Source organism: Leptodactylus fuscus, chromosome 1 (assembly GCF_031893055.1).
Source record: "Leptodactylus fuscus isolate aLepFus1 chromosome 1, aLepFus1.hap2, whole genome shotgun sequence".
Taxonomy (NCBI): Eukaryota; Metazoa; Chordata; class Amphibia; order Anura; family Leptodactylidae; genus Leptodactylus; species Leptodactylus fuscus.
The window spans coordinates 196,002,230-196,025,196 of NC_134265.1; the positions used below are offsets into that span (position 1 = coordinate 196,002,230).

The 22,967-nt window shown below is 42.7% G+C and overlaps 1 protein-coding gene across 1 annotated transcript in view; it reads right to left on the reverse strand.

Annotated features, from left to right (window-relative positions):
- The window catches only part of USE1 (unconventional SNARE in the ER 1), a 75,253-nt gene extending 53,439 nt beyond the window's left edge, over nt 1–21,814 (reverse strand). The window contains exons 1-2 of the mRNA XM_075264209.1: nt 21,658–21,814; nt 12,462–12,511 (exon numbers count right to left, since the gene is read on the reverse strand). Of these exons, the coding sequence (XP_075120310.1) occupies nt 12,462–12,511; nt 21,658–21,759 (152 nt within the window). The 5' untranslated portion in view covers nt 21,760–21,814. The remainder of the gene's footprint in view (nt 1–12,461; nt 12,512–21,657) is intronic.
- Nucleotides 21,815–22,967: the final 1,153 nt, after the last annotated feature.

The following is a 22,967-nucleotide window of genomic DNA, read 5'->3' on the forward strand; positions in this document are numbered from 1 at the left end:
ATATGAAATACATCCTGGACAGGTTACCTATTGCTTGCCGAGGACGTCATCACTACGTCCTTCCAGCGTGGCACTTCTGTAACGGATGACGTAGCTAAAACGTCCTCCCTACTATCGCCGATTTCTTAGGGCTGGATGGAGCTATCTTGATGGTTTAATATTCACTTTAAAGAGGAGACTCTCATGTTTAAAATGATACCAAGGCCTTCAAGATACAACTTATAGTTTTGGAACGATTCATTGTTGAACATGCAACACTGCATTCAACCCTGAGATATAGGGTTCTAAAGTGTCCCCCTCTTCTGTCTAAGGAAGCATCATACGAACTGTAACAGGAAGGGGAGGGGGGATGATGAGCCCTGCAGACAGCACAGAGATGCAGAATGAGATGCAGAATAATTCTTCTCTCTGTGCATAACCTGTATGTGACCCCAGGAGGGGGGTGGCAGGGGTTTTAGTCCTTGATACCCCCCTCCTATCAATCAGAGCGCATTCTATACTTTTGATCACTGATTGTCACATAAAGGTATAATGTAATTCCCCCCTGAGCCTTACTAGTGGGGTATTCTTCTATAATACCCTCTAAACATAACCAGGAAGTTTATTGGTGCTGTGAACCAGACGTTTACCATTGTCCAGGTCGCAACGCCAAAAAAAAGTCACACCAAACACTTACACATCACATACACAAAGCTATGAATAAAGTTTCCATTTCAACCAATCCCTGTCCTGTCTATACCTGAGCTTTCTACAGTAAAATATGTCTCTAGCGATGTCCGTTACATGCTAAAATAATAGTAATAAAGATTATCCCTAGAGATGAAGGTATTGCTTGCTAAAATTTTTATAGGGGGATGGAAAATAACATTTTTATGTAAAGTCCTATTTAATTTACATGCACAAAATGGTTGGCGCATTTCTGCGATTTTGGCGTTTAACACCTGCCCCTGTAAATATATACATGTGTGGTATGTATGAACTCCTCACATATTGCAGATTTTTGGAAAGTACATTTTGTTTAAAGAAAGGGATTGCTTGAGCCGCACTTTAGTAACAAATATGAATTTTTGTGCAATTTTTGCTTGCAATGTCTGTTTGCTGCAAAGTTGCATGAAGGTGGGTGTATATATGAATTATTAAATTGTGTTTTTATATGCGGTATGCTGTGTAATGTGAAAAAAAGTTAGATTTTGGTGTCACAGTTACCTAGGTGCAGTATAGATTTTTTGTATAAATGGCTTTTATTAAGGATTTTCAATATTACAAAACACAAACAGAAAGGAACAAGCTGTGCAGCATCTAAGATGCATATAAATCGGTACGCTGGGCAGCCAGGGAGGAGACCCCCAACTGCAACATCAGTGCATATTACGCACAACAACGTGACAATTACAGAAAAGAAAAAAAAAGAGAAGGGGAGGAGAGAACAGAGAGGAAGGAAAAACGCAGAGAGACCAATCGTAAACCATCTCAAAACAGAGAGGGGAAAGGGCAGGAGAAAGAGACGAAAACGTAAACACAGGAACGTGGAACAGCAAAAGAGGACCAGACCTGAAACTGGAGGCGATAGCAGAAAAGGAGGATGATAAAAGGAGGAGAAAGAAGACAGGAGGCCACGCCACACTCAAGCAAAGGCAGCGGAAAAGTCAGATGACTCCTGGAACAAGATCCAGGGCCGCCAGAGACGCTCAAATCTGGAGGAATCAGGAGAGTCCTCCGCCACCAATGCCTCCATCCTCCGTATAAGAAGGAACTCCTGAAGGAACTCAAGCAAGGAGGGGGTGGAACTGCGCCAATGTCTCGGGATGACAGCCCTGGTGGTCGTGAGAAGATGCCTTAAGAGGTCAGTATAGATTTTTTTAACAGCAAAATCTTGCTTGTCTTCTGTATTAGTGTTTTTGGGAGTCCTAGCTCTTGTTGTAGTTGATGTTTGCGGTACATATAGTATACTAGCTGGTACCCGCGACTTCGTCTGCGGTGATTGTAGAAGTGGGTATATACAGGCATGGGTGAGGTTTTCGTACTGTGTATAAGGTATGGGATATGAAATGTAAGTTTGTATCTTGGTTTTTCTGTAATTCAGAGAATACGTGAGACTTTTGTGTTGAAGTTACTTTGTATTTGAGCTGCTATACGGTGTTGTGAGAAACTTTACATAGTGACTTTGGGACAGAAGAATTTGAAGTTAACCCTTTCCCGCCGATGGCATGTTTTGATTTTCGTTTTTGACTCCCCTCCTTCTAAACCCCATAACTTTTTTATTTCTCCGCTCCCAGAGCCATATGAGGTCTTAATTTTTCCTGGGACAAATTTTTCTTCATGATGCCACCATTATTTATTCTATATAATGTACTGGGAAGCTGGAAAAAATTCAGAATGGGGTGGATTTGAAGAAAAAATGCATTTCTGCGACTTTCTTACGGGCTTTGGTTTTACGGCGTTCACTGTGCAACCAAAATGACATGTCCCCTGTATTCTGTGTTTCCTTACGATGCTGGGGATACCAAATTTATATGGTTTTATTTACATTTTGACCCCTTAAAAAAAATCCAAAAGTGTGTTTAAAATTTTTTTTTTGAAAAGTCGCCATATTCCGACAGCCGTAACTTTTTTATACATGCATGTACGGGGATGTATAGGGCGTCTTTTTTTGCGGGACCGGGTGTACTTTGTAGTTCTACCATTTTCGGGAAATGTTATTGCTTTGATCACTTTTTATTTCAAATTTTTATCAGAATCAAAACAGTGAAAAAACAGCGGTTTGGCACTTTTGACCATTTTTCCCGCTACAGTGTTTACCGAACAGGAAAAATATTTGTATAGCTTTGTAGAGCGGGCGATTTCGGACGTGGGGATACCCAATATGTATGTGGTTCACAGTTTTTAACTACTTTTATATGTGTTCTAGGGAAAAGGGGGTGATTTGAATTTTTAATCCTTTTTATTTTTTTTTTTATATTTTTTTTCCTTTTTTTAAATTTTTTTTTTTGCATTTATTAGACCGCCTAGGGGTATTGACATGGGTGGGGGGTGTCGAGGATTGTCAGAGCGGTGGGAGTCGGCAAACATGGCTGCTCCGGAGCGTTAAAGAGAGCCTCCTGGAGTATCGTTAAGGTGAGGGGCAAAGTGGTAAAGTATATGTATATGTGATTGTGTGGGGTTAGGGGCGAGGCTGTAGAGGGTAATATGAATTTTGTGGCTTGCTATGGTCCAAAGTGTGTGAGATTGCAGAGATGGTGGTGTGAGTTTGGGTTTTGTGGGGGTCCTGGCACAAACGTATGTGCGCTATTGTGACGAAAAGTAGCCTATTGTTTAATCGGGTGTATTAACTATGTTTGTGGAAAATTTCAGCCGAATAGGTCGAGCGGTTTTTCCGTGATTGAGGAACAAACATCCGAACATGCAAACATCCAAACACACAAACCCACAAACTTTCACATTATAATATGCGCCGCGAGGCAGAAGGACGTCTCTGGCTAACAGTCAGAAACGCCCTTCTGACCATAGAAGAGCTACGGTACCGGACCGTAAGCTCTTCACACCGGGCACACATCGGGAAAGCCGACAGTGTGCTGAACTCAGCGCACTGTCAGCTTTCCGGCAGTATATAGAACTGCCTGTGTGAAAAATGGTGAAAGGTCCTCTTTAAAAGTTAATTTTTAAGAAAATCTCAGGAGTGCGGACTGGAATATATTCTTTGCTATCCGAAATACAGAATAGTGCCTGAAGTGCTCTTTTTAACTACTGGTCACTCAGAGAAATGAGGATCTTGTACAAGGAACGCCCTGTCTATTCTACACTCCACTTCCTGTATTTCAGTTCAGTCCAGCATCTCTGGATTTACTTGCAGCCATAACATAAACACTCATCAAGTAATGTTATACCACTTATCAGAGCTCAGCAACTGAAAGCAATATGCAAAGAGAGCAAGAAAAGAATATATGTGAGTTCAGGGACTGAACTATCTTCCTAGGAAACCAGCTGTAAACACTGAGGAAACATAATGAGCAGTATCTGGCAAACGGAGCAAGATAGATTAACCCCTTAAGGACCAGGCCATTTTTTGGTTTCGCATTTTCGTTTTTCCCTCCTCACATTTCAAGAGCCATAACTTTTTCATTTTTCAGTTCACAGAGTCACATGATAGCTTATTGTTTGCGGGACAAATTGTACTTTGTAATGGCACCATTCAATATGCTGTGCAATGTACTGGGAAGCTGGAAAAAAATTCAGAATGAGGCGCAATTGGAGAAAAAATGCATTTGCGCCATTTTCTTATGGGTTTAATTTTTACAGCATTCACTGTTTGGTACAAATGACATGTTACCTGTGTTCTACGTGTCAGTACAAACGCGGTGATACCAAATTTATATAGTATTTGAAATTTTTTGATACTTTTAAAAAAATGATAAACTTTGCAAAATAGAAAAAAAAATTTGTGTCATCATGTTCTAACACCTGTAACTTTTTCATATTTCCATGTATGGAGCTGGTTGTGGTGTCTTTTTATGCGGGACAAGATGACGTTTCTATTGATACCATTTGGGGAAAGATCCGATGGTTTGATCACTTTTTATTCAATTTTTTATAGGAGGCAAAGTGTTGAAAAAAACGCTTTTTGGCTGTTTTTATTTTTTTTGCCGCTACGCCGTTCGCAGTACGGGATAAATGTTTTAATATTCTAATAGTTCAGGCATTTTGGAGCGCAGGGATACCTAATATGTTTATGTTTAATGTTCTTTAATTACTTTTATAGCTGATCTAGGGAAAGGGGGGTGATTTGAACTTTTATATTTTTTTAATACTTTTAAAAACTTTTTTTTTTCTTCTGTTACATTTATGATCAGACCCCTTAGGTACCTTGAAACCTAGGGAGTCTGATCGCTCATACTATTCACTGCAATACTACAGTATTGCAGTGAATAAGAAAATCGCAGCACTTCTATTAGACGATGCCTCTGGCATCGTCTAATAGATCTAGTGCAGAGACAAGCCTGGAAGCCTTCAATAGGCTTCCGGCTGTCATAGCAACCGATCACCGCCCTCATGTGACGTTCAGGAGGGCGGCGATCGGCAAAACATGGCGGCGCCCATGCCGCCGGCGCCGTTTACACACTGCGGTCACGTTTGACCGCAGTGTGTAAAGGGTTAACAGCAGCGATCGGCTCGGGCACTGACCGCTGCTGTTAGTGGCAGGTCCTGGCTGTATTATACAGCCGGCATCTGCCGTGTATGGAGCGAGCTCAGCGTGTGAGCTCGCTCCATACATCCCCATGCGACCCATGACGTACAGTTACGTCAAGGGTCGCTAAGGGGTTAAACAATGTATTGGGTAAACCACTTCACTTAGCTTAAGCTACAAGTCTGAATATCATCCTTGAGATGGGAATAACCCTTTAATTTTGTATGCCATAATAGGGTACATAAAAATGGGTTTTCTAGAACTGAGCAGCCTCTTTAAAACATTAATCCCCTTTGATGCACAGAAAACAACTTCACCTAAAAGCTAGTTAATATTTTGCTGGTAACCAATTAAAAGCAAGTCATGCGCAACCTATTTGTCAGAAAGGTGCCAGTATATTCTACTTAACCATAATATCCTGATATGAAACTTCACAAAGTCTTGTTGGCAAGTACAATAACCTAGTTAATAATGAGAAAACATTCCAGTGAACTGCATCATATGCAAAAAAAATAAGCCTTGGTTAGTTCTGATGCCACTGGAAAAACAAGTATACAATTTTTTATATCTGAAATTGTGCCACTTAAAGGGACTCATACATGCCAATCTAAACTTACAGGTTATTGTGTTACTTTAACTTGAATGGTGAATACCGTATTAAAAAAATTAAAAAGCAAGTAAAAATGGCTGATTTGTTTATTTCTTCTGACAAAAAACATAAAATACAAAAACCCTGAAAAAAAAAGTGATCAAAAAATTTCATGTACACAAAAGGGTAGAAATAAAAAACTACTCAGCTTGATCAACTGACAAATTAAAGTGTTTTTATTGTTCAAATGGGGGGATACAAAACGTATATACCGTAAATACTCGAGTATAAGCCGACTTTTTCAGCACAGTTTTTATGCTGAAAAAGCCCCCCCCCTCCAGCTTATACTTGAATCAGGGTCCAAGGAGCACAGAAACTTGAAGGACCTATATAAGTTAAATGAAGGGGGAGGTCCTTTAGTACTACTGCTCTGTGATTGGCTTGTCATGTTGGGGCACGTGACTATGATCAAAGGTCCTATAGAAAATAGAATGTAACATCTGCAGATAAGTCAGTGGCCAGGATTCATTGTGTCTTATAGAAGATGTCTGTCGTATGGAGGAGAGGAAGCTACAGTAAAGTGAAAGTGAACACACAAGTACCCTCCTTTAGTTACTATTCCTATTAATGTCAGGCATTTGGGGTTATTAATTTAGTCTCAGTAACTCCATATGCCACACATTAATAGCAATTAACCCCTGTGTGCCCCATATAAGGGTTACTAATATGTGAGACACATGGGGGTACTAATAAAGGACCTTAATTATGAAAATACCTATTACCTCCATATGTCCCACATATCAGTAACTCTTGTGAGGCACACAGGGGGTTAATGTGAGAGACATGATGGGGTTAACTGCTATTACTATGAGGCACATGGAGTTACTAAGCTATAATGCCATGACATGACCAGACTTTTTATCTTGAATGGTGGATTTCCCCCCATCGGCTTATACTCGAAGTCAATGAGTTTTCCCAGTTTTCTGTGGTAAAATTAGGGGCGTTGGCTTATACTCGAGTATATATGGTAGTTTTAATGATATAATTATATAATACTAGCTATAACCCGCGACTTCGTCGGCGGCCCCCTGATGCCTGCGCAAACCACCTGCAGCGCGGCCCGTGGGCCCCAACGCCCCTCTGCTTGTGGCCAGAGCGGGCCTGCCCCCAGTATCTTGTCTCCCCCCCATCTCTGCCCACAGTATCTTGTTCCCCCCCCCATCTCGGCCCCCAGTATGTTGTCCCCCTCATCTCGGCCCCCTGTATGTTGTCCCCCCCCCATCTCTTCCCCCAGTATGTTGTCCCCCCATCTCTGACCCAAGTATCTTCCTCCCCATCTCTGCCCCCAGCTTCATGTGCCCCCCATCTCTGCCCCTAGTATCTTGTCCCCCCCATCTCTTCCCCCAGTATCTTGTCCCCCCATCTCTGCCCCCAGTATCTTGTCCCCCCCCATCTCTGCCCCCAGTATCTTGTTCCCCGCATCTCTGCCCCCAGTATCTTGTTCCCCCCCATCTCTGCCCCCAGTATCTTGTTCCCCCCCATCTCTGCCCCCAGTATCTTGTTCCCCCCATCTCTGCCCCCAGTATCTTGTTCCCCCCATCTCTGCCCCCAGTATCTTGTTCCCCCCCATCTCTGCCCCCAGTATCTTGTTCCCCCCATCTCTGCCCCCAGTATCTTGTCCCCCCATCTCTGCCCCCAGTATCTTGTCCCCCCCCATCTCTGCCCCCAGTATCTTGTTCCCCCCATCTCTGCCCCCAGTATCTTGTTCCCCCCCATCTCTGCCCCCAGTATCTTGTTCCCCCCCATCTCTGCCCCCAGTATCTTGTTCCCCCCCATCTCTGCCCCCAGTATCTTGTTCCCCCCATCTCTGCCCCCAGTATCTTGTTCCCCCCCATCTCTGCCCCCAGTATCTTGTTCCCCCCATCTCTGCCCCCAGTATCTTGTTCCCCCATCTCTGCCCCCAGTATCTTGTCCCCCCCCATCTCTGCCCCCAGTATCTTGTCCCCCCCCCATCTCTGCCCCCAGTATCTTTTCCCCCACATCTCTGCCCCCAGGGTCTTGTCCCCCCCATCTTTGCCCCCAGTATCTTGTCCCCCCCATCTCTGCCCCCAGCTTCATGTCCCCCCTTCTCTGCACCCAGTTCACTTCATGTGCCCCCAGTGTCTTGCCCCCCCAACTCTGCCCCCCAGTCTCATGTTTCCCCATTCCTGCCCCCACCCCCTACATCGTCCCCCGTGTAGTATCTCTCACCTTTGTCTCTCTCCTCTGCTCTCTCTGCTGGCTGCCTGCACACACTTCTCCTGCTGGTCCCTGTGGCGTTTACGTAGCAGAGCAGGCCCGGCGTCATAGCAACCAGACGCCGGACCTCGCTGTCCTTCATACAGGACACAGACAGGCAGCAGGAGAAGTGTGTGGAGCGGAGGAGACACAGGAGCAGAGGAGAGAGCCAAAGGTGAGAGCTACTACATGGGGGACGATGTAGGGGGGGGGAACTGAAGCTGGGGAACTGTGGACACTGACCTGGGGACACCTCCTCCCCCCCGGGACCCCCCCCTCCCCCGGAATACCCCCTTCCCCGCTGCACTGACCTGTATGTGTAGTGTGGGGTGCAGCAACCCTCTCCTTCTCCTCCGCGATGTGTGTAGGCAGCGTGGTATAGCTGCGAGTCCGGGACCCTGTGGGCGGCCGCCATCTTCCTCACTGTGTCTCTGGTGAATCAGCACACCCACATTCAGCCCCCAACCTATGGTGCTGCAGCCCTGGCTCCATAGCCCGCCCACAGCCTGCCCTGCACCAATAGGAGGAGTGTGGACAGACCAGCGCTGGCAGAATGCCAGCTTGTACAGCCAAGCCCGGAGGGGTGTTTGGAGGGTGACGGTGGCGATTTGGGGTGAGTGACCCACATTTAAAGTAGCCTATTGCACTTTCGTGGGAAATATGTAGGTGTGTGTGAAATTTCACCCAAATTCATTCAGCCGTTTGGCTATGATTGAGGAACAAACATCTGAACATTCACCTTTATAATATTAATAGGATAATATATATATATTTTTTTCTTTTTCTTAAAGGGGTTGTCCTATCTCAAGAATTCTATCTATAATGGTAGTATGTATATTGAAGATTTTTCCTAAGTATAGTGCTTTAGAAATTCTGCTTTGTTTACCATATATGTAACCATATTCCTCCCATTGTTTACACACGTTGCTATAACCACAGACCTATAGGACAAGTGACATCACTCACTCACTGCTCTTGCTGTCAGGACAATCGTTCAGTTTGCAGTTTCCTGATAAAGCTTGGTCTATTATCTGGTTATGTAAACACACAGATAACGGACAGTCCATTCTGTACAAGCATGTGCATTATATCTGATCTGCATAAGTATTGTGATCCTTCTCAAGCCTGTTCAGCAAGAGGGAGAAATACAGAAGTGAAAAAAAAGTTTTTCTTACCCCCATTGCACACCATTATAGGAAGTATTAAAAGCTGCCATCAGGAGGTTAAATCTGTCTTGCAAAAAAAAATAAAAAAAAATTCCTCATGTCCTCAATGGAAAATTAAAGTGGCTCTATAATTAACAAAAGTCATTCTTAACTAATCACATACTTGTATAGCCTTTAGAAAGGCTATTCCACACCTACCTTTGGTATGTACATTGCCTCAGTAGTTTTTGTATGGGCCCATTTTCATTCATATGCTAATAAGCTTTTCAGTGCACAGGAAGTTGTCAGCCAGCTCTCCTCTCCCTGCTGTGTATGAGCAAGGAGGAGTCAGCAGCAGCAGCCTGTGCTGTATATACAGAAGACAGTGCACGAAGAGACTTCCAGGATGTACTGAGAAGCTAATTAGTATATGAATAAAAATGGGCTCATTCAAAAACTACTGAGGCAATTTACATAAAAAAGGTAGGTGTGGAATAGACTTTCTAAAGGCTATACAAGTACGTGATTAGTTAAAAATGACTTTTGCCAATGATAGAGTCCCTTTAACCCTTTCCCGACATCCGCCATAATAGTACGGCGCATGCCGGGTCTGTAACTATGGCGGCCGCAGTATACTGTAGTAGACAACCGGCGCTAATGTCTCCAATCGGTCCCTGAACTGATCGGAGGCATTAACTCTTCCGGTACCTCGGTCAAAGCTGACCGAGGCGCCATTTTCCTGGCGACGTCACGTTACTATGACAGTCGGGAGCCTTGTGAAGGCTCCCCGGCTTGTCATTACATTGCTTCTATTCCAGGCTATGCTACATAGCCTGCAATAGAAGTGCCGATATTTAGCAATGCTTTGTAATGCATTGCATTAGTGATCAGACCCCCTGGGGTTCAAGACCCCAAGGGGGTCTAATAAATGCAAAAAAAATAAATTTAAAAAAAGTTAAAAAAAATTTAATTTTTTAAAAAGTATTAAAAATTCAAATCACCCCCCTTTCCCTAGAACACATATAAAAGTAGTTAAATACTGTGAAACACATACATGTTAGGTATCCCTGTATCCAAAATCGCCCGCTCTACAAATTTATAAAAATATTTTTCCTGTACAGTAAACGCCGTAGCGGGAAAAATAGTCAAAAGTGCCAAACAGCGTTTTTTTCACTGTTTTAATTATGATAAAAATTTGAATAAAAAGCGATCAAAGCAAAACCATTTCCCGAAAATGGTAGAACTAAAAAGTACACCCGGCCCCGCAAAAAAAAAAAAAAAGACTATGCATCCCCGTACATGGACGTATAAAAAAGTTGCGGCTGTCAGAATATGGCAACTTTTATTTAAAAAAAAAAAAAAAAAAATTAACACAGTTTTGGATTTATTTTAAGGGGTTAAAATGTAAATAAAACCATATAAATTTGGTATCCCCGGAATCGTACTGAAACATAGAATACAGGGGACATGTCATTTTGGCTGCACAGTGAACTCCGTAAAACCGAAGCCCGTAAGAAAATCGCATAAATGCATTTTTTCTTTAAATTCACCCCATTCTGAATTTTTTTCCAGCTTCCTAGTACATTATACAGAATAATTACTGGTGGCATCATGAAGAAAAATTTGTCCCGCAAAGATTAAGACCTCATATGGCTCTGGGAGCGGAGAAATAAAAAAGTTATGGGGTTTAAAAGGAGGGGAGTCAAAAACGAAAATCAAAAATGCCATCGGCGGGAAGGGGTTAAAAAGTTATGGCTCTTGGAATATGGAGAGTAAAAAATGCAAAAACTAAAACTGACTTAGCCCCTACAAATGACATCTCAGCATCTCCACAAACACTTACTGACAGCATTCTTCCACTCTACTGATGGAATACAGTTGGAATTTTTTCTCTAACCCCTACCGCTGCTGAACAATCAGTGCTGATAGTTTCAGCACCCAATATACTAATTAGTCTCTCTACTGTCAGCAAGCTGTCCGGGACCTAGTGGTCTAGTCATGGGACCACACACATGACAATAGAGAACCTAATTACCATATCCAGTTCTGAAACTAACCAATGATTGCTCAGCAGCAGTGTGAGCTAGAGAAAATGTCCAACAATGTCAAAATCACTACAATGGTGTCTGTTAAAGAATACAAACAGTTGATGATGGCAGAAGTGATGAAAGGTCCTCTTTAACCCTTTCCTGACATTCGCCGTACTAGCACGGCAGATACTGGGTGTTTGAAGATGGTGGCTGCTGAGGATCCGGGTGGTGCCATAGACACCAGCATATATACAACAGATACCCGTGTCTTCCGGCTTCTTCTCTTTAAATCCCACGCCTGCGTAGTAGCGCATCTCTCCGAAGCGCTACTGCGCAGGCTCACTCGCCATTTTACTTAATGGCAGTTTGCGAGTGAGCCTGCGCAGTAGCGCTTCGGAGAGATGCGCTACTATGCAGGCGCGGGATTTAAAGAGAAGAAGCCGAAAGACACGGAACCAGAGGGCGTCGCTCCAAGAAGACAGAAGAGACAGGAGTGCCCGAAGCTGACGTCGCATCCTTTATCCCCACCCATGGTGCACGTTCAGGTAAGTTTTGCATATATGTTTTAATACTTTTATTTAAAAATGGGACCGGGATTAAATGTAACATTTAAGGTGCCTGAATAGCCTTTTTAAAGGCTGTTCAGGCATATGTGGGGCTCTGTTAGCATAATTTTGCTGATAGAGCCCCTTTAAGAATACTTTCCTTGACTTCCATATACCCTTATAGCAATGGACAGAATCACATCAGCATCTAAATCTTGAAACACAAGCAGTCACATACTATAAAGAGAAGGGGATCCAGTTTCAGGAAAGAAATGTTATTGTTTGTATTATGAAAAGTTATATAATTTGCCAACATACTTTCTGTAACAATTTCTTGGGGTATTCTAGGTCTCTGCTTGCAATAAACAATCTATTGTTTATTACCTGCGGACAAAAATCAACAGACGGTCATGTGATAGCCTCACATGCGCACGGATTGTTACAAGACAGATGTCTGATCTCCGTGCTATGACTATAAGGAGTTGTGCACCTTTGTGTCCATCTCACGATCATGGTCTGATTTGTCCAGTAGAAGTAAACAAAGAATCACAGCAAGCAGAGATCTAGAATACAGTGAGAAATTGATACAGAAAGCATATTACAAGATTGTACAATTTTTCATTTTGCATACAATAACATTTGCTGAAAATGGACAACCCCTGAAACTGTATGTAAACTATCGCTGACACATACCTGGAGTTTTTTTTAATTGAAGTAAGCATCTCTTCCAGAGCGCCAACAAACTGCAAGAAGGGAAAAAAAGAGAGTAAACTATTAGACCCAGCAGACCTGACATTTACTATCCCGTGTTTGTTGGAAGTCTTGGTCGAACAGAAGCAATAAAGCATTTCGCAAAAAAACTCATTGATTGATTTCTATGAAAACAAACATGTAACATTTTGCAATTAATTGCATAATAATGATTATTATAATATAATTTGAAATTTTATTTATCATTTTATTTAGAAACTGGTGTCAGTAATGTTATTACGAGTCCAACTGCATCCAAAGTTGGCTGTAAATCTGAGACTAACTCCACAGCCCTGTTTACAACAGACATTTGATGTGACTAAAACTTGTTTAACTCCTTAGCAACACAAGATGTACCTCAGTATGAGCCCTCTCCATACCCAGCGGGCACAAGCTGTAATACACAGTAGATACTTCTGTACAGATTGTAACCGTTAACTCTTTTAGATGCCTTAGTCAATTGCCACTAAGGCACCGACATAACAGTGCATTGCCATACTGGGCATGATCGCTGTCCAGAGGAATGTCATCAGTGGCCCCACTATATATGAGCCCTTACACAACAATGTACATGAGTGAGTAAATAAATTTAAAAAAAAAAAAAAAAGTTATGGGTGTCAGACCTTTGAATTCTTTTTCCAATTCCACTCCATTTTTTGCCAGCTTCCCATTGCAGCATAAGGAAAATTAAGCACAATTTCCCTAACAAAAAAATAAGCCTCTTAACTGAAAAAGTTAACGCTTTTGAAGAGTGAAAGAGGGAGGGAATTAAACGCAAAATCAGGAAATCAATGTCATTTAAGGGGATATTTTTAATTCAATGCGTACTTTTACAGCAATACAAACAATAAATGGATTTTTGTACTCACTGTAAAATCCTTTTCTTGTTGTGATCATTGGGGGACACAGCACCACGAGTATAGATCTGGCCTCTAGGAGGTTGACACTAGGAGTAACAAAATATGTCAGCTCCACTTCTGGGCTATACACTCTCCAGGGACACTATGTTAGCTAGTTTGTACTGAAGCAGAAGGAGAGAGACAAAAAGAAAAAGAATGTGTCCCCCAATGAAAACGAAAAAAGTATTTTACACCGAAAAAATATCCAAAAAATCCATTTTCTCTCTTATTTCATTGGGGAACACAGCACCATAGGATGTCCTAAAGAAGTTCCAGAGGGTGGAAATTACACACCCATGCGAGCAACCTGGTACACAGCCGCCTGCAGAACTTTCTGAACCAAAATGGTCATCACAAAGGCCACAGAATGGATCCTTTAGAAATGGTGAAAGTGTAGACAAAGGCCAAGGTGTCAGCCTTGCAGACCTGGACGGTGGAAGCCTGAAGTTGAACAACCCAGGATACTCCAACAGCTCCCGTAGAATGAGAAGTCACACAGAGAGGTGGAGGGCCTACACTTGAGCCGATAGACCTGATAGAAAATCAAATCCATCTGGATACGGAAGCCTTGGAAGCAGCCAGACCCTTGCGAGGGCCCTCAGGGAGAACGAAAAAGGTGTCCAAACGATGGAAGAGGTTACTGAGAGACAAATAGAGCCCCATCACGCAGACCACATCCAGTGAAGAGAGCACTCACACAGATACTTGGGGTCCAGGAATAAAGGGAGTAATATGATGTTCTAGTTGATGTGGAAAGAAGAAACCACTTTAGGCAAAAAAGATGATGATGGACAAAGGACAACCTTGTCTTTGTGGAACAGCAGTCCTGAGACAGCAGGTCGACTTGTAGAGGAAGGGACCAAAGAGCTTCCACCAACAGAAATGTGAGATCTGCGTACAAGGCCTGGCAGGGTCAATCTGGAGCCACCAGAGTGGAAGTAACCCCCTCGGTCTTGAGTTTCTTGAGAACCCACTGGAGAAGAGAAAGAGGAGAAAATAGGTACGAAAGTGTCAACAGTGATAGCCCGAGGGTCCTTGCCATGTAGTGGGGGAGCTTGTGTTTCAGGTGGGAGGTGAAGAGGTGCCCCCTTCCCTGGTCTGGATGCCCTTGGAGGAGAAAGGTCCAATGAGACTGGGCAGGGAAGATAGCTCTCAGCACTCAGCAGTTTGATTTGGAGGGAGGACTCTGACTAGGACCACAGCCCTGTATGTTCAAGGCAATGAAGACTGAACCCCATCCAGAAAGATTGATGTTGGTGGAAATCACCTCCCAATGGAGGGGTAGAAAGGAATTCCCCGGGGGAATTCCTGGCAGGAGAGCCATCGAAGAAGCTCCTGGCAAACCCGTGAAGGCAGGAGGTGTAGACGTCACAGCTGGACAGAGACTTGTCCCAAAAGGTCACAACTGCCAATTGCAGAGGACGAAGATGAGAGGGACCGCCTTTACGGTCGAGACCGTAGTGCTCAGGACCCGCATGCAGAACCCAAGTGGACACAGAGAAATCCGCCGAAGGCGGGATACACTGGATTGGGGGGGCAAGGGTGTTGCACTCCGTAAGAAGAACCTTGCCCTGTTGTGTATTGATGATCATGCACTGAGAAGGAAAGAGACATAACTTTTCCTTAACAATGTGCCAGCTAATCCGTTAAAGAAGGCCTAAGGTGATCCATAAGCTGGACAAATTTTCAAGGCTTTCACCAGGAGGTTATCGAAGTATGGAATCACAGCAACTCCTATGGAGCTGGGATAGCCATGAAGGACAACATCACTTTGGTAAATACCTGGGGGGAGGTCAGGCCAAAGGGAATCACAACAAACTGAAAATGATGCAAACTCACCGTGAAACAAAGAAAGCACTGATGGCACAGTGCAATGGGAATGTGGAGGAAGGCATTGCAAATGTTGATGGATGTCAGGAATTCACTGGTCTCCTGGTATGCCACAAGTGATCAGGATTCCAGGGAAAACTGTCTTCTGGAGCAAGCAGTGGAGCCATGAAAGGGGTTTAACACTGAGAATAGCTGGACGAGGAGGACTGGCACTCAGAATGCCTATGATGAAGGAAATAGCTTTTTCCCCCTGTAGCTTCAGAGATGAACTTCTCCAGGTCTTTGCCAAAAAGACGGCCCAGTATGTCCTCGGAGAAGGGAATAGCCACAACTTCCCTCTTAGAGGTGGATTCAGCATTCCATGAATGGATTCAAACAGTGTGGCAGATTGACAATGTGCTGGCTGCTGCCTAGGCAGACCGGTAAGCTGCTTCCAGAGAGGCATTGCACATCTAGTTGCTCAGGAAATGCAGGCCTTGCTGACTCAAGATACAGTGAACAAAGGCTTTGGAGAGAGTCCACCCTCTCGTCCACCAAAGGCAGAATAATAGACTGGAATAGCCCAGCTATCCTGAGCTGGTTTAGGCAAAAGGCAGTTAGAACAGATGGGCTGAGGCTGACCGAATAGCCTTTTTTTAATTCAGGGGGCACACATCTAAAACGTGGTAGAAATAGGAGGGGCCAAGGGGAGAATTGGCTGATCGCTGTAGGTCATGGGGAGCCCTAAAGGAAAAAAAAAGAGGGTTAGCCTAGCAGACCACCAGGAGATGCCCCATCACTGACTGCTGCAGGAAGGCTGTATAGAGAGGTAACCGAGGTTCTGTGTCCCTCAGGACTGGCTAGAGAATCCTGTGGGAGCTGCAGGTGTATCTGAAATATTCAGTGGCACAGGATGAAAAAAAAATATATACATATATGAGTCTTCAGAGAGAAGGAAAAAAAATCCTGCTTCATTTCACGACGTATCTTATTCATTTTGATGGGGTGACTGCATATCAATTTATACAGCTGCCATTGAACTACCTCTTGTATCATCCTATCAACCTCTTCAATTGTATGCTCTTGCGAACAGGGCCCTCATTCCTATTGTGAGAATTGATTTATTACTCTGTCTCATTTTGTCTGATGTGAAATATTTTGGCGCTATATAAATAAAACGTATTTCTATTATTGAACAAGACAGAGGCTCTAAAAATCTCTATGCACGAGCACCCCCTAGTGGAGGACAATTTTATGGTAAATGGAGTTCAGAGTATCTCATGACTGTAGCAGTTGCACGGTCTGTTTCAAAGCATGATGAGAGGGAGATGGCAAAAACCTTTTTTTTTTTTTTTTTTATTATAAGGACTAGGCAATATTTATTCTGTACAAGAGCATTCCTGGTGCATACAGTACACTGGCACAACGGGGTATGAAATAATTCTGAGCCAGATTTAGCAACAAGACATGCACACTCAGAAACTTAAAAGTGTTGTCCACGTTATAAAATTTTCCCTATGAGTGGGCAATGTTATAGGATAGCAATTAAGCTATATTTAAGGCTTCCAGTGATATCCAGTGAGCTATATCTTCAAGGCTGCCAGTGATGTGCTCCGGTCCTCAGCGACAGAATTTTTTAAAAAATTTTTCAAGGCTGCCATGGGAGTTGTTGCAGTCAATTGCTAGTCTGAGCTGCATAAGGCACATATCTGCTGAAGACAACGAGGGGCTGAAGTGGCGATCAGTTTATCGGTTCACAGCCTTGTAAACAAATCTGGGCACCCAGCGCATTTATGGAAGTGCCAGCTGAGAGAATATCTTAGTATAGATTTATTGGTTATTTTACAGCATTGCCCGCATATGGAGAATATGTTTATAGTGTGGGCAACCCCTTTATAATATAAATTTGTTCAAACCTTGTACTGTCTGGCCATCTTCAATGTTTACATTTCTCATTGATGGGCAACAGAGGGCATTCAACTAAGGAGCTTATGTAGGGCATAAGGGAACTTTGCATTATATGTAACAAAACAGTTTATAAAACTTCAGTAAATTTAGCATAAGCCTGAATTCAGAAGAACATTTTCCTGAAAGACACCACTGCAAAAAACACTAAATTGTTTTATGCAGTAGCAGCTAACCTGCATGAATCACTGTGGTTCTCCAGCTGCTTTCAACCTTTGCACTACAAAGCAATAATAGACATGCTGCAGGTAACAACCCTGCATATATATCATGTATATCACAGAGAGTTAGTCTCCTGGGAGTATGTCTAGTATGACCTCAAGTTAAAAAAGTGTCCACCCAAATTAAAGGGAGTCTAAGAGCACAAAATTGGGATATAAACTAATCACAGAACCTTGTAGGGCTGTCAGCACAGATTACAATGATATATTTCTTATACATAACCACTGCTCCATTCTTATTAAAAAATCGTCCTAGGCGATAAGGCCCATCCTTCCGGGGGTGGGGAGATATTGGTGCCGACATTAACCGCACTGATATCTCCAGCACCAGGGCACATACTGGGAATGACAACAGTGACCTGAATTCACATTCAGCTTTATAGTGGCATAAAACCGCAAGTCTTTGAGGACGTGAAAGGTCCTCTTTAAGCACACACTTCCAACTCTGCTATTTTCTGTGGGGGTAAGACCCCAAACTAAGAGATAAAGGATATTTCATAAAAGTCTTTCATCTTAACAGCTCTAAGATGAAACAACAAATTACACAGGCCTTTAACCTCCTAACAGTCATATTCAAATTGCAAAAACCCTCCCAGAATTATCTTTTTTTATTGCAGATTTTGAATTTATGGTTCATATAAATTCTTATGACACATAACTCTGGTGCCTTATGTGCATGTTAACCCTTTAGGCTAAGGCCCCACAGGACGACACGCAGCCGAAAAGCACTGCGGGAAAAACCTCAGCGGCAACGCATCGTGGTTCTTCCCACAGCATTTTAAACAGAAAATCTACACCGTGCAAACAATACAGAGTTTCTGGAGTGTATAGAACAATATTCCCCCCCCCCCCCTTCCCCAAATTGCGCTTGACTCAAGTATAAGCCGAGGGGGGCTTTTTCAGCATGAAAACTGTGCTGGAAAACTCAGCTTATACTCGAGTTTATAAATTTATCACCGTGATCACACTGCCCTACAGAATAAAGCTAACATAGCAATTTTACCCCAGAGTGGAGACTGTATAAACCACACACACACACACACACACACACACACACACACACACACACACACACACGGGCAGTACTGAGTTTTTTTTCTCAATTCCACCTCATTCTGAGTTTTTTCCCCACTTCCCATTACATTTTACAAAATAATAAATGGTACCATTTAGAAAGTTATTGCTTTTGGAATGTAAGGAGTAAAAAATGAAAACACAAAAATTAAAAATGTCTGCGTCTAAGGGGGTTAAGGGATCTTTCTAAAATGTTCATGTTCAACTTTTCTTTTTTGAATTGTCAATATTTTGCATTGTCCATGAAGTAAATGTGATTAATATGGATAGTTTTGGAAGATCCTACCCACAAGATCCTAATGCTCTATGTCACTCAAAGGCTCCCTTGGAAAGGAAATACACACAATACCTTTATTTAAATGGTTCACTGCATAATAAAGTTTTTCAGCTTTCTGTTTCGCAACAGAGGAGAACAAAAAGGTCCGGGATGAAAAAAATTCACTGCTGACAAATGGCTTAGGTGTGAATCCTTTATTAGTATAAAAAATAAAATAAAAAAATGACAATGCGTTTTGACACCTTAAACTGGTATCTTCATCAGGCCAACCGTGCAGAAATAAATAAAGTGTAATATATATGTATAGTGAGAACACAAGAATTATATAAAGATATGAAAGAAAATAGAATACAATTTTTTAGAATTATATACAAATGTATGTATAAGAAGTAGAATATAAATGAATATATACAAACATACGCATGCAAGTACATCTACATTAGATAAATATAACTGTAGAGGAATACATTTCTTATTTAATATATAGGTGGCTGTGTAAATAAATGATTACATAAATGACAATACATAGATAGATAGAAAAAAGGAATATACAAGGAACAGACTTTGAATGTGGCTATAATAGTGATGAATCATAAAATGCATATGAATGGAGAGAAACTTTTGGAACAGCAGATTATCATAATTATGTATGATCATCTACAATGTAGAAGAAAAAGATAAGGACTTAGCCTGTGTGGTCGAAGGATACAAACCAGATGAAAGAAGGACCTAATGGCGGGAAGATTATATAGGGAGAAGTGCTAGAGAGAGGTGAGGGACGCCTGTGTGTAGGCAGGTGCTGGTGACGTGCACATTACTTACTGAGCATGTATGCGCTGATTAGCACTTGCAATAGAAAGAATGCAGGGAGACGTGCTGGTGATGAGGGATGATGACGCTTGTTTGAAGGAAGGCGCCGGTAACAAATAGAAACTCATTGAGCATGCACGTGCTGTGCAGGACGAGCGGGTGGGAAAGATGTGATTTGAGGAGATGAGCGATGTAATGTTAGAAGCAGTGGTGCAGAGGTGAAAGATGAATGACATTTGGGAAGAATCAGAGAAAGGGGAGGGAAAATAAATAAAAATTATAAAAAAAAAATAAAAAAGAAAGGCTGAAAGGGAGAAGTGATGAGCATGCGACTTCATGTAATGAAGGCAAATGGGAAGACAAAATTGTATATAGCGAAAGCAAGAGAAGGAGTGTTGATTGGCATATGGGAAAGAAGGGGAAAAAAGGGAGGGGACAGAAAGAAATGGAAAAGAAGAGAGGAAAGTGAGAAAATTAAAGGGGAGGAGTAAGGACAAGCATGAGTGGAGGTAGGTAGAAAATATTGATAAAATGAACATAAGCTAAGAAGAAGGACTAGATATAAAAATATTAACATTAGTAATAGGGTATGCATAGAAGCATATAACAAATTAAAATAAACAAAACTATATGAGCATAATGTATTAAAGTATAACAATAACTTGTCAGCATGACGATTCTACGGATTTCATTGAGGCCATTTGGATGTAAAGTCACCAAATTATAAATCCAGATGCCTCACTCCGACGGCTAGAAAGAGGGATTTGCTCTATTGGAATGATAGAGATATCTTTAAAGACACAATGATGCATTATCGAACAATGCTAGGATAAACTGTGTTTTAGAAAGCCCTTGTTTACGCTGAACGGTGACCATTCCGGAAACACATTGCCCTTTTTTTTTTTTTTTTTTTTACTTAAAAGGATTCACACCCAATCCATACATCAGAAGCATTATTGCATCCTGGAATTTTTTATTCTCCTCTGTTGATTATAGGACCAACAACTTCTTGTTGTCTGGCCCCCATGTTATGCAGCAGCTGTCCCTATAACCTTCTAGCCAGACCACAGCTAAATTATTATAAATACTTTTAGAGGCGCTGGGTTTTTAAAAAATTTTATATACCCGTTTCCCAATAGGTTAGATTTACTAAAGATTCTAGTATTCTGTACATGCCCTGCTCCAAATTTAGTATGTGCTTTACTGCACAGTTTTAAAGGAGGGCCTTTCATGTTCTAATCAATGTGCGGTACTATATAGAAAGCCGCACACTGTCAGCTTTCTCAGTACGTGCCACGCTACTAGAGATATCAGTACCGATCATTTCAGCACCAACATCTCCCCACTGTCAATAGGGTGGGCCCATCGTCATTGCTGAACTGTGAGGAACACCCTCTGACAGTACAAGGCTATATTAGAAAACAGTCGAGAAAGAAAAAGGGGGGGGAGGAGGATTCTACTAGGATACTAGTACGGCAGATGCCAGGTGTTTAACTATTACAGCCGCCCGGGTGTCTACTGTTTTATACAGTAGACACGCAGTGCTAATGCCCACACCAATCACGGGCATTAACCTCTCTGACCAAGGCTCCATTTTCCCGGTAATCGCTAGCACCCAGAGCAAGCTTCGGGATCCCATTGCCATGACAGCATACTTTTTTCACTTTATTACAGCAGATGAGCCACTCTGACAGGATTATTTTTATCCGGTCCACAGTGGCACAGGATTAAAGTCTCCCCCTAGTTTGTATGTATGATACAAGGGAGCGGCACATTTTTATTTCCACCTAGCTTCTCAGCTCACGGCCAGCTGACAGGCTGTATACTTTCTCACTGACAGCAGGCACTGCACACTGGTGTTTAGAGAAAGCTCCATGGATAATGAAGAAGTGTGGTCCACCACCTTAATGTACTGCTTGTATACAATACACTACTCTCACTGGGATTACACAAGGTAGCACGCCCGACATTTCCATTCCTTGCTATCCTGTCTGGACGAGCAACCCCAACGTGACTGAACACAGATGCAACGGAGAGAGGAAAGGGCCGGGTGGTACACCGCAGTATAGCCGGGCCCCTCTCACCTTCTCCAGCCTCCACTCTCCCTCATCCCTCCGCTCAGACGCCATGGCCTCGCACCGAGACAGAAGCCGCACAAAATTCAGCTCCAGCCTGGACTTCGCCATGGCTATGAGTAGTACCGGAAATGGAAGCGCCGCTAAGCCACATCACATCCTGACAGGAACATCATCTTGGAGGGGGCTGGTTAATTACGCAGGACGCACACGTGATTTGTTACGCTTCGTGACGTCAGTTCAGGGTTGATCTTTATAGAAGTGGGTTATTTCTCATAGATTCACGTAGCACCTGTGAGGAGAGACGAACTATGTTTAGAGGTTTAGGATAAGGGGGTATGGCTACAGGTGCATCAGCTATTTTTTTTTTCTTTAAAATTTAGGTTGTATTAGGAACATTTGGTACATGACCGTTAGGCAATGCTGAAATTACTGGGGTGCCCCAATGAGGTTTACCTGGTAGGAGTAGGTTCATGGAAAAGGGGCGTGGGTTGCTCATTTGAGGGTGTGGCTACTTGCAAGGACTAATGAACAACCCATCAATAGGTCGGGTTCAGACAGAGTTTTTTGGTCCGGATTTTGATGCAGAATCCACGTCAAAATCTGCCTCAGAGAAACGCCTCCCATCAATGGGTTCCTTTCTGCCAGCACCCTTTGCCCAAGAGACTCGAGTTGCTTGAAGCTACTACAGTGAACAAGGAGTAGAAGCAGTTCTACTACTAAAGTATTAAAATCAGAACTACAGTTCCCTGGCACCACCACTATACAGAGGCTGGGGCTGTAGCTCCTCTCCTATCACTTGAATAGAAGCAGAGCTATTTACATTCTTCATGCACTGCATTATCCTTTGGCGTCCGGAAGCCTCTGAAACAACTGATCTGTGTGGGGTCTGGGTGTTGGACCTGCACAAATCGGATACTGATTACTGATCGTGTGGATAGGGAAAAATTTGCATTAACCCCTTAACACTCCGCTCATTAATAGTATGTTGCTGCGTGAACATTGTTCATGCTCAGCTCAGTATTATTACTGACAGCACCCAGCTGTGTCACTTTTTTGGTATCTTAAAGACTCTGCAAACATGACATGGTGTCTGCGTTCCAAAAGCCACATAGTGTTCCTTCCCATCTGCGCCCTGATGTGTGCCCAAACTGCACTTTATGCCACATGTATGACACTGGTGTACCCAGGATAACGTACGTAATGTCATATGTGGGTATAAACTAATATTTGGGCACAAAAGGGAAGGAGCGCTATTTAGTCTTTGAAGCACAGATTTAGATGCTTTGTTTTTTTGTAAACCATGACACTTTTCCAGA